The 12,144-nt window shown below is 51.7% G+C and overlaps 2 protein-coding genes across 2 annotated transcripts; both read right to left on the bottom strand.

The window, feature by feature from the left end:
* Positions 1–332: 332 nt before the first annotated feature.
* Positions 333–4,394, bottom strand: LOC128581129 (WAS/WASL-interacting protein family member 2-like). The gene is made up of 3 exons (XM_053583516.1): positions 4,185–4,394; positions 3,475–4,018; positions 333–816 (listed from the first exon to the last, which is right to left on the bottom strand). The coding sequence occupies exons 1-3, from the start codon at positions 4,392–4,394 to the stop codon at positions 716–718; spliced, it is 855 nt and encodes a 284-aa protein (XP_053439491.1). The 3' UTR covers positions 333–715.
* On the bottom strand, positions 1,536–3,480 carry ADRA2A (adrenoceptor alpha 2A). The gene has a single exon (XM_053585950.1). The coding sequence runs from the start codon at positions 3,044–3,046 to the stop codon at positions 1,676–1,678; it is 1,371 nt and encodes a 456-aa protein (XP_053441925.1). The 5' UTR covers positions 3,047–3,480; the 3' UTR covers positions 1,536–1,675.
* Positions 4,395–12,144: the final 7,750 nt, after the last annotated feature.

Here is a 12,144-nt window from a genome sequence, read left to right as displayed (position 1 = left end):
CCAGATAAAGCTGGATACACGCATTTCCACCACTTGTCACCTTTGAGCAAATCGCTTGCCCTCTGAGGCTGTTTCTTCACCTATAAAATGGAGATAACAACAGAACTTACCTCATAAGATTCTGGGAAAGATTAAAGGAAAATACCCATAACAGAGGCACCACCGCGTCAGTACATAAGAAGCACTTAGTAAATGGTAGCTTTGCTATTGGCGGCACGTTTAAAGGGGAGTATTTTGTAATGTATGTGTATTTTTTATTTTTTAAAAAAATACATAAAATTAGATGTTCCCAGGGTTAAAGGTCTTTTGAAAACTCAGATACAGATAGGAGAACCATTTAATTCATATTTATTTCACATTTGATCTGTAAACTTTTTATTTAAAAAAAATCCACTGTCATTAGCGACGTGTGCTGACATTAGTTTTTCCTTAGTGAAATAAGAGTGCAGGCCTTGAATTGTCTCTAAAACATGTAGAAACACAGATGTAAACACAAGGTCTCCTCCCTCCTCCCCCAACTCTGGCAGTGGGTCAATGACAGATCTCAACCAGAAAAGCAGGGAAGGGGGAAAGACAACACTTTTGATACCTAAGAGCTCTGGGGGCAGGAATTGTACAGTTTGTCAGGCTCATTTGTCTTTCCACACTGTTTACCTTGGGCAAATTGTATCAGGTTTGCTGTTTCCACATAATTTCCACTCCTCTGTGTCTAAAATCAACAGCTAAAAGATTTCTCCTTAGTCAGCGCTTTCCGGGAGGGAGGGGCGCACACACATTCAAGATAGAAACATACATATTCTTCTTCAAGCAGTGGTCCTGGAGGGAGAAAGAGGCCGTTTTAAAGTGAGTTCTGGGGTTACCAGCGCATTAGAGGATAATGGCTTTATACACAGGGCTGACGTGAGACGAGGAAAAGGTGCATTGACTTCTGTCTTGGTTCATCCTTCATCCTTAGAATATTTACATAGGAAATAAAACAATATTTATGCTGTTAGGCACAAGGAAAAAATGGACAGAAATCTTTTCCCTGTCAGGAAACCTCAAAGCAAGTCACCAGCTGCTAATGGAAAGGACACAGAGGGACAGGACACCAGAAATCGGCTTGCATTGCAAAGGGGCTTGGCCTGAACCAGACTCTGGGTCTGCTCTGGAGCGCACATCTGTAGAAGGCCAGGGTTCCAACATCAAAACCAGGGCCAAACGACAGCGGCACCCCCGCGTGTACTATCAAAAATAGTGTGTATTTACAATGTGGTGTTGGGAGGGTGGGCAGGGCTACCCTGAGCGGGGTTAAAAGAGTGAGGGTCAGGGGGCATTAGCCAGAGTAGGTAAACCCCATCCATTAACCCTCTGTGAGACATGCCCTCAGTAGTCCAGGGCTTGCTCTGAAGAGCTGTAAGGGTTGGCCAGGAGAGAGGGTGGAAACAATACTGACTGGGGACGGCCACCAAGAAGCCAGCTCCAGGTCAGGAGCGGCCATAACAACTGGCTCCAGCCAGAACTTTTCCCGTGTACCAACAGCAAGATGCAAGCAGAAGCCGCAGAGCAACCCCCAAGTCAGGAAACTCCGAGTGGGCAGAGTTTGGGTTTTCGAGTGCAGGGGTCGACGCGCCCCTCCTGGCGGCGGGGTGTCCGTGGCGGGCGGGAGTTCTCCACGCAGGGCGTCCGGCAGCGTTCACACGATCCGCTTCCTGTCACCCCGGCAGAGGATCCTCTTGAAAGCGCGGCGGAAGTCATGGTTGAAGATCGTGTAGATCACCGGGTTCAGCGAGCTGTTGCAGTAGCCGAACCAGAAGAAGAACTGGAAGAGCGTGCGCGGCACAGAGCAGCCGACCGCGGTGAGCGTGTACGTGAAGAAAAAGGGGAACCAGCACACCACAAACACGCCGATGACCACGGCCAGCACGAACGTGAAGCGCTTCTCGCGGTTCTGCCGCCCGCGCCAGCGCGACGCCTTGGTAGCCCCGCCGCGCTCCTCCCCCGGCCCGGCCGCCCCGGGCCCGCGCCGAGGCAGGCTGTCCCCGGGCTTCACCTGGCTCGCCCGGGCCTTGCCCTTGGGTCTGCGCTCCGGTCTGCGGGGCCCCGGGGGCCGCTCGGCATGCTCAGACGACGAACTCTCCTCCAAGTCCAGCGCGTCGGCCTCGCGCGCCCCAGCCGGCGCGGGTTCCCCGGGGGCGCCGTTGAGCTGGGTGGGCAGCGGCTCGGCCTCCGCGCCCTCGGGGCCCGCGCCGCGCCCCGGGCTCAGGCCATTGGGCCTGCGCTCGGCGCCCCTGGGCGGCGCGGCGGCGGCGTCCGGACCCCGGCGGCTGGGCGGCACCCGGGTGCGCCTCTTGGCGATCTGGTAGATGCGCACGTAGACCAGGATCATGATGAGGCAGGGCGCAAAGAAGGAGCCGATGCAAGACGAGATGACGTACCACTTCTGGTTGTTGATCTCGCAGAGCGGCTCTGCCGGCTGCTGGCCGCCGCCGCTACCCTTCTTCTCGAGGGAGATGAGCGGCGGGAAGGAGATGACGGCCGAGATGACCCACACGGTGACGATGATGGCCTTGATGCGGCGCGGCGTGCGCTTCAGGTTGTACTCGATGGCCTGAGTGATGGACCAGTACCGGTCCAGGCTGATAGCGCACAGGTGCACGATGGACGACGTGCAGAAGAGCACGTCAAGCGCCAGGTAGATCTCGCACCACGCCTTGCCAAAGTACCAGTAGCCCATGACCTCGTTGGCCAGAGAGAATGGGATGACCAGCGTGGCCACCAGGATGTCGGCCGAAGCCAAAGACACCAGGAAGAGGTTTTGGGGTGCCTTGAGCGCACGGCTCGTGAACACTGCAATGATGACCAGCACGTTGCCGAACACAGTGAACAGCATGAGCAGGCTGGCCAAGCACACCAGTGTCAGCGTCACCTGCAGGGAGTAAGGGGTGGCCCGGGCGCCGCCCCCCGGCACCTCGGTCCCGTTCCAGCTCGCGTTGCCCGCGTCCAGCTGCAGGGAGCCCATGGGCGCAAAGCTGCCCTCGGCCAGCGGCTGCTCCTGGCGGAACATGAACGCAGACGCCCGCTCGCCCGGGCCTGCTGCCAGCTGCCTTCCGGCCCGGCGCCCGTGGGTCCTCCTCTTCCTCCGGCGCCCCGCTCGCCCCGCCGCGGCTCACATAGGGAGGGGTCCGCAAAGAGGCTGGGCCCAAGCTAGGGGACCGCTAGCGGCCCATGAGCCCGGCTCCGGCGAACGGCGCCCGGCCTGCACTTCGGACGCTCCCGGTGGGCGCCTTCCCGCTCCAAGCTCCGAAGCACAGCCAAGTTTTATTTCTAAGCGGCGGGAGAGAGTGGGGCGAGCCGATAGATAAAGAGAGATTTATTCTTCAAGAAGGGAGAACAAAAAATTATCGGTGGCCTGATAACTTGGAAGGGTGACAGTAAATTAAATATATATTATATTTATGACTCTTGAGCCTGAGCGAAAACAAGAAGTCTTACCGTGTGCCGGGCCCGCCCCCACCCCGGGAGGCAGCCGAGGGGTGCTGGTGCGGGCTCGGGGTCCTATATGTCTCCTTATATCCCTGAAGCGATTACTGACTCTCTCCTTTCCCCCAGACGCTGCGGTGCGGCGCGGGCCCAGGGGCCCGTGGCCAGGGCGCGGACTCGGCCGCCTCTCGGAGCGCCGCGGGACTTCCAAAGTTGCGCGCCCTGCTGGGGCTGGGGCACAGCGCGCGGAGCTCCGGGGCGGCGGCGGGTTGAGGGGTGTGGGGGCCTCATGAAGGCGCCCCCCTTCCTCGGGCGGGCCGGGGCAGGTGAGCGATCGGCCCTCCGGGAGCAGGAGCCGAGGCAGGGGGTCTCCTGGGCGTTGGCCCAGTGGGCGGCGAGTGCGGCCGGACAGACCAGGGTCCGAGGACAGCGTGAGTTGGGGCAGGAGCGCAGAGCTTGGTGTAGGAAGGCGCTGGAGTGGCGGGCGGCGGCGCACCGGCTGCTGGGCGTCTGCGCGAAGCCAGAGCCGCTGCTGCTCCGCTGCGCTCACGGTGGACTCGTTTTATAGCCCCAGGATCAAGCCGGCGTTGCTGAGCAGCCGGCGTCAGCCCCCACGTGGGAAGCCGACCCTCCCCCCGCCCCTCGCGCCACCCCTCCGCCAGTCCAGCGCCCGCGCCCAGAGTCAGACCCAGGGGAGCTTTGTCCTCCTAGCTGGACCAAACCTTTGGAGACTCAGGTACTTTGAGCCAGGAGCTTAGAGAGAGAGCTGGGGGAGCGGGGAGCTGCCCCTGCAGGGAGCTGGCCGCATAGCTCCGGATCCGCCCAGCAGAAAACAGCTGGCCCCTGGGAGTGCTCTTATCAAACTGGGTCCTGGGAGGAAAGGGTGGCCGGGAACCCGAATCTGGAGAAGCAGCCTCCGGTGTGGTTAGCATCCGGAGCGGGCAAACCCTGGAGCCGCCTCCGTCCGCAGGTGCTTCTGGCAGCCGGGGCAAGAGGGGTCCTGGAGAGGGAGGAAGGCGTAGGTTCACATCGAACCCCTGGGGCAGAATGGGCAGCACCCACAGGGAACCGGACAGGCCAGAGTGCAGAACTGTGTTTGAGAACAAGGAGGCGATGTGCCCTCCCAGCCGCAGAACTGTCCGCAAGACGCACGCGTCCCGGGGTCTGGACAGCGCCCCTGAAACAGCGGTGGGGAGGGGTCCTGGAGGCAGAGGCCACGCGCCTCGGCAGAGCGAGGGCGCACTGACACCTGCTGGCCGCTGGTTGTCACCGTCGAGAAGAGACCCGGCGCCTCTTCCCTTTTCTTTGGTACTCTGCCTCCAGCGCCTTCTGTCTCAGGACAAGCGGGGGTCTAAACTCAGGAAAGGAGAACCAGATTTTAGATTGCACTTTGCCGTGTTGCAGAAATCTTCCAACAGCAGATGCTCTTGTATATTACCCTTGGAAGGAGTGGGGATTTGTCCAATAAAGTCACATCAAAGCTCGGCAGGCAGTGCAGCCAAAGACTGGCCTCACTCCCTGGACCTGCTCAGCCCATCCTTCCTGCGGATGAGAGGGAGGCTTGGATCCTGCCTCTCTGTTGCCCGGCCCCGGCCTGCTGGGAACCGTCATGTCTTTGTAGAGGCCTGAAAGTTAAGCTCACTCTGCACCCTGCCCCCATTCAGATGCACACACACCGTCTTTCAGTAAGGGGAGGGTGCTAGCCAAGAAAGATAATATTTTCCATGTTCTCTCTAATAAGAACAGCATGAGGGTGGGGGCGAATGTCAAGTTTTTCCATGTGGCTACATGCCCTGTGACAGATGCTGGCAGTCACTGGAGTACCAGCTTGCACTGTGCTATCTCCACATTTCAAATGAGCAGCTTAAGGGTAAAGCCCTGGAGGATGGGAAATGTCAGAGGAGAGAGAGTAGACTTGAAGAAAAATTGTCTTATTTAAGGAGCCACTAAACCAAAATACCTTATGTCTGTCGCCTAAGCTGGGATTCCAAGGACTGATCAGACTGCCATTCTGTGCAGCCAGGTGCAGTCTGAAGTCTGACTGGAGCTGGGAACTAAATTAAGGGTCTCAAGCCTCACCTTCCAATTCCAGCTGATGTCTACAGCCCCCTGCAGTAATATAACTGTTGATGCTGCAGCAGCTCTGTAGACGGTCTCAAAGTCTAAGTCTATTCTTCCAAAGTATTCCACGGATGCCTCATTTGACTTCAGTAGTTTTACCTCCCAGTCTTTTCCCCACGGGTCTGACCTCCCCTTCCAGGGTTAGTTCTGAGGGGCCTTTCGAATCCCCCTTTCTGAAGAATCTACAGAACCCTGAGGAGACAGAATTTCCTCCATGTGAGTGGGTCTCTGTCCCACCCTCTCCACAGGTCTGTGCACTGAGTCTCCTGGCAGGGGGCAGAGACTTTGCCAGAAAGCTCAGTTGGAAATGTAGCCACTTTCATTTTTGCACAGCAACCAGGAGCCCCAAACCTCAAGTGTGAATGCTGAGAGAGAAAAATCAAAGCCCAGTGTGGGGTTTGTCACGGTACTCCCAGAACTTGGGGACTGAGTCTTGGGAGACTGTCACTTCCCAGGTCCACCCCACCTTCTAACACACTGCTCTCCTTCCTATCTAATTTCAGAAGCAATCAGTGAAAAAAAAAAAAGTCTACCGTGCTTTCCTTTCTTGAAATTTCTGCTGCTAGTCTGTGTTTGATACCTCTTGTCACATTTCCTAAATGCTTCCCAAACAGCCAGCTGGTTTCTTAATTCCCGAATGTGGAGGCTTTTCTCCTAAAATGGAAACAAGTCTTGCAAGGATTAAGAGACCCTGAGGCCAACACACAACAGTTAATGATAATAACAACTGTGGCCTTTTGTTAAGTACCATGAAGTGTGCATGACGTGCAAGGTTATATACAGAGCCTGGTATACACAGATTTCTTCCTCCTGTCCTATGTTCCTTATTACCAAGGGTTCTGCCTCCTTAGTTTGCCACATAGGGTATCTGAGCTTTGCAAAGCTACATAGGCACCATTAATTTTTCCTAGCAGATTTAATGCTGTGAGACAGTTCTGAGCAGAGAGTCATCCATGAAGACAATAGTTCTCATCCGTGCCTCTATATTAGCATTGCCTGAGAAGATAAAATACACTTACCAATGCCTTGCTAGGAAAATCATGATTCATCAAGTCCAAGGTGGGATGCAGTGTGTGTATTTTAACAGAGCTCTTTGGGAGATGCTGAACGCACACTCTGCAGAAGACTCACCACCCAAAGCAATAAATCTCAGCGGCAGACAGGAAAGATAAGTAGATGCTAGTGCAGGCAGAAAGGACTGTCCAAATTACCTGGGGAGTTTGATGAAAGCAACCTGAGCTAGAAAGGGTGGGCCTCAGGTGAGAATCACTGCCCTGAGCCAGTGGGACTGCTAGGATGCTCCCCTCTGGGGAGCTGGGGCACAGCAAAGAGTGAAGAGCCACTGTAAATATGGAGGTTGGCATTGATGGCCTGAAGAAGATTCACTTCTGTGTACACAAATGGGGGTCTATTTTATTTCTATTAACAATAAAAATACTACTTATTAGCAGTGACAACATACTAGGCACAATGATGAACAGTTTGTGTACTGTATACTATTTTATATAATTCTCTAAACAATCCTATAATGTAGATTTTATTAGCTACCTTTATAGATAGGAAAACAAGGCAAAAGGAAGTAAACTGCCCAGCTAATAAGTGGTAGGGTCACCCCCAGACCCCATGTTTCCTGATTGTAAATTTTGTGAGCTTTCTAACTGCCTTACCGTGAACCTCTGCCCTCTACTATGCTGACAAAGGGGAACCTGCAAGAGCTTCATCCAAAAAAAAAGCACTGATGACCTGACAAATCCTCCCTCTCCTCCTGTCTTGCTGAACCAGTCATAGCTACTAGAGCAGGACAGTTCAGGGCCAGATGTATTCCTTCCCTCCAACATCTGATGCAGCTCCAAGCACATGTTATATAAGACTGAACATGTCCCAACAACCAATCTAATGGAAAGCAAGCATTCCATATATATATATAATGAAGAGCAACCCCTAGATTGCTGGGTAGAAGCAGCCTGTCCCTCTCATATTTCACCACAGCTTGGATGAACTTTTATTGGTCTGGCTTACCTATTCATGGGTACATCCCTCCAGCAAAAAGAAAGAACTTTCCTTTCCATCTCTATATTCCCAGAACACATCTAAAATGGGCTTTTTAAAAAATCTTGCTTCTGGAACCTAGCCCTTGAAGATTCTGATTCAATGGGATGAAGGTGGCATTTTTAACATCTACCTGAGTGATTCAATAAATATCAAAACATAAGACAACACTAGCATGGATACTTGATAAATGTTTATGTGGTGAATGAATGAGTGAAAGAATGGATTCTACTTACAACGAAGCCACCAAAAAGGTAAGAGGCCCAGAAGTCAGTGACTAAAATGACTAGCACTATATTAGCATTAACTGGGGAATCTTAACTACTTCAGGGACACAGTTGTATGATTCTCTCTCTCTCCCCCCACCCACTTCCTAAAAAAAAACATGTAGGGGAGATTTTATAACTATCAACTAGGTAATTTACCAATAAATGAAAGATTTTCAGGCTAAAATAATCTGTTGTCTTGGGATTATATCTAAAATTAAAATGTCAGGCAATACCAAACTTTGCCTTGGCATCTATCTCTATCTTAATTCTGATGGCAATTTCATCTAACCAGAGGCAAGTAGTTGGGTGGAGTATTAAGAACTAATTACTTTTTCTTTTCTTTCTTTTTTTTTTAGTTAGAGGGAAAAAAAATTTACCCTGCAGATAAGTTTTGCCTGCTTTCTTTCTTTCTTTTTTTTTTTTTATTGTTGGGGACTCATTGAGGGTACATAGAACCAGGTTACATTGATTGCTTTTCTACATAAGGACCGTCTTATAATTGTGTCCCACCCCCAAACGGTGTACCACTCTCCTTGTCCCCACACCCACCTGTCCCTCCTTCCCTTTCTCAGCTCTCCCCAGCCCCCTCAAAGAACTAAGCTAGACCTCCCATTTGATCCTGCAGTCCCATTCCTGGGCATCTACCCACAAGAATTACTTTTTCTTTTTTGAAGACTCAATTGACTAAGAAAAAAACAACGTAACCCATTCGCCTGGACTCCTAGGCTGTGACAAAATCTTCACAAATAGAAGTTTGGCCACACATCCCCCAGACATGAACTGTTCTTAAACACACACTCTTGCCCATGTGAACAAGAGGAGCGGGCAGAGAACACAGTGTTCCAACTACTGCTGTGCCCTGTGCACAGCTGGAACCAAACGTAGCTGCTGGAAGCTACAAACATCTGCCAACTCACTGTTCCTGAGAATGGGGAAGGGCAGAGTCACTAGGGGGAAATCTATTGCTTCCTCTGAGCTAGGCGCTAATCCTGCTTCTACCATTTAATACAGTATTTTTACAGGTTTTTTAATCTCATGGCACACTTGAACCTATAGTTTAATTTCCACAGCATACTTAAGTCATTATTTCACTCCCCCACTGGTTGTACCTGTGCTGCAGCCTTTGGCATCCTGCTGTTACTGAAGCCAAAAGCAAAGCACCAACTCCAAGGTGAGAAGGTGCTTGCTTCACCACCTGCCATGTTCCTCACCACTGACTGCTAGATCAGCCTTGCTGTACTCACAAAAACAAGTGACAAATCCAGCCACCACCATTTTATCTCTTTTTAAAATGCTAACTTATACTGTCCTAACCTGGAAAATGAAGGCAGGTGTTTTGTCAATCTCTTCAGGGTCCTCTGGCCCAGATCAAAAAGCAGCAGTGAATGCCAGGATCAATTCCACCTTGAAGATGTCAAGGAAGGCTGGGCTCCCAGCCAGCTCTTTACTACTGCCCCACTCTGCAGGGCACAATTGTGTTTACACTATAATGTGATTTTTGAGCACTTGTGTGCACACACAAAGTTTAACATCGTGGCCATCTCCAGGTCAGTCCTCCCAGGTAAGTGACCTTCCCCACTACATCCAGGTGCCTGCTTTGTCCAGAGCATAAAGAAAAGCACACCTTTAATCAGTTACAGTGATCGATGGCTATTTGTTCTCAGGTTTAACAGGTGACCTAGAGCCAAAGGCCTTCAGTATAAAAGAACTTTTTGTCATCAGCATGACTAACTCTTAATCTAATTAGGTATAGGGAATCATCCTTTGAGTTTGCTCAAAGAAACTATGGAAGACACTGTGCCTAAAACACTATTTTAGACACTGTGCCTAAAACACACTAAATAGTGTACGTAGTGCCACGTACACTATTTAAAAGGTGGTCTGGCTGTCACTGCCAGACCCTAGAAATGATCTCCTTTTTCCATTTTCCCTTATTGATGACACCAAGCACATATTCTTCCTCCCAAAGGGAAGCATTCCACAGAATTCATTAAGAATTTGGACTTTGGGGCGGCGCCTGTGGCTCAGTGAGTAGGGCGCCAGCCCCATATGCCGAGGGTGGTGGGTTCAAACCCAGCCCCGGCCAAACTGCAACCAAGAAATAGACGGGCATTGTGGTGGGCGCCTGTAGTCCCAGCTGCTCGGGAGGCTGAGGCAAGAGAATCGCGTAAGCCTAAGAGTTAAGAGGTTGCTGTGAGCCGTGTGACGCCACAGCACTCTACCCGAGGGCGGTACAGTGAGACTCTGTCTCTACAAAAAAAAAAAAAGAATTTGGACTTTGGGGTAAGACAAACCTGTGCTCTGATCTTGCGTCTACCATTTAATACAGTGTTTTTCTGGGTTTTTTTAAATCTCACAGCATGCTTGAAACTATAGTTTAATTTCCACAGCATACTTAAGTTATGTTGATTTTAAAAAGAGTAAAAAAAGGACAAGATGGCTGACTGAAGCCAGCTTTCCACAGAGGCTCCTGTCCAGAAGGAGAGTTAAAGGACAGAAATTTAGCAAGTAACCTGGTGGATTAGAGCTGCACCGAGAGAACATTGAAGAATGCACATCAACCCCGCCGAGGCGAGCTGCCACCCCAAGGATACAAACAAAAGGTACAAAATCCATCACCAAGTGGACGGGAGTCCCGTCCCCCATGAGAACAGCTCGGAGTGCCCCACAAACAAACGAGCAGAATTCAAAGGTCTTCCCACTACGCTCCATGGGAGAGACCCTCTAAAAACTGGACCTACCTCCCCTACTAGGGTGCCACGGCATTCTCCTGCCAGGCATAAAACTGTATAAAACTGTATATATTCTCTACCTACAACTCTGAGTTCCCAGCACTCCCCTCCACTCTCACTCTGAGGTCTGGAGGCCTGGCAGTCCAGATTCTTGGGTGATTTCTTGAGGGGTGTGGACAGGGCCTGGACTGCAGCTGTCAGTGTTGACTTTATGGCACGGGAGTGAGGAGAGGACAGTCGGCTGAGAGGGAACCACACCGGAGCGGCAGTGCACCGAGGCGCAGAGCAGCAGCAGTCTTTTGGCAACTGCCAAATATTCCGAAGCCACACCCCCTGTCTTCCTGGGCAACCAGAGGAGGCCGGACATCTACTCAGGTGGCAACCACCACGGAACAGATCTGGGATGGAAAAACAGAGTAAAGGGTTTGCCTGAGGTGGTACCAGGCTGGGTGGAGTACGGGGACTAGAAACGCTCGCTCAGAGGCGGGAAGTTCCCAGGGCAGGGCTGACCCAGAGGACCACTTTACTGAGCCTAAGACACACCCGGCCCTCAGCGGATCGTCAGCCTATAGACAAAGGAAGACAGGTGGCTAGAACTGACAGCTAACCAAATACAAACATTCAGGAGCAAAGACAGGGCCTGAGGCACAGGCTCTGGGAACTCAAAACAGCTTCTCTTCTGCAGGGGAATTTAGCAGGGACAGAAACAAATTCCCGCAAAGTTGTTCTGTTCTGTTCTGTCAGTAACATCAATCAGGGGCAGGGCTGGAACTGAGTGAACACCCCCCAGCCTCCATCAAGCGCCCGAGGTTATCAGGCCTCACGTCCCCCTGCTAGATAGAGGCAGAGCGCAGCAGGCTGGCTGAGCAGAAATAGATTTTCTTGTGATTCCAGGCAGGTGCAACCTCTGGAGTATCTATTCACTACAGGCAACTGGGTCAAAGCCCTGCAGGACTATCAGTGACTGGGTGTGACAGAGTGCAAGGTGGGGAAGGAGGCATCAACCTTCCCAGACTGATCTATTTGCTGGGTGGGTCCTCCTGACTCCACAGAGCACTGGAGCAAGCCGTCTCAGAGTAGTCACCAGACCCCTGTGTTCTGGTTGCCAGAGACCTTTTAAACTCTCCCACCTGAGACAGGTGCTGACTGAGACAATTGATTTGGACCTTTTGAACTGAGCCAATCGCCCGAGGACTATACAGGTGGTGCCCTGGGTGTGTGGTAGTAGGAAGGTTTGATTTTCCTTCTCCAATTGTTGCCTGTGGGGGGGCATGGTAACTTAATTGCTGGTATTTCTCCACAGCTGAGACTTCAACCCAGAGTAACTGTTTCACTAAGGTCCAACAGAGACCAGCTGAAAACAAGACAGAACCACTTAGCCCCACCACCCCAAACAGGTCCCCAGTTTCTCAGGGCATAGAACTGTACAGGTCCTCGATAAAGCTCCAGGGGAAAAATCAAACAGTGTAAAATAGTCATTGGGTGGAATCAGCAGAAAAACTCTGGTAACA

This window comes from Nycticebus coucang, chromosome 3, assembly GCF_027406575.1.
Source record: "Nycticebus coucang isolate mNycCou1 chromosome 3, mNycCou1.pri, whole genome shotgun sequence".
Classification (NCBI taxonomy): Eukaryota; Metazoa; Chordata; class Mammalia; order Primates; family Lorisidae; genus Nycticebus; species Nycticebus coucang.
Note: the sequence above shows the minus strand (reverse complement) of the source record. Positions and strands in the feature narration are given on the sequence as shown.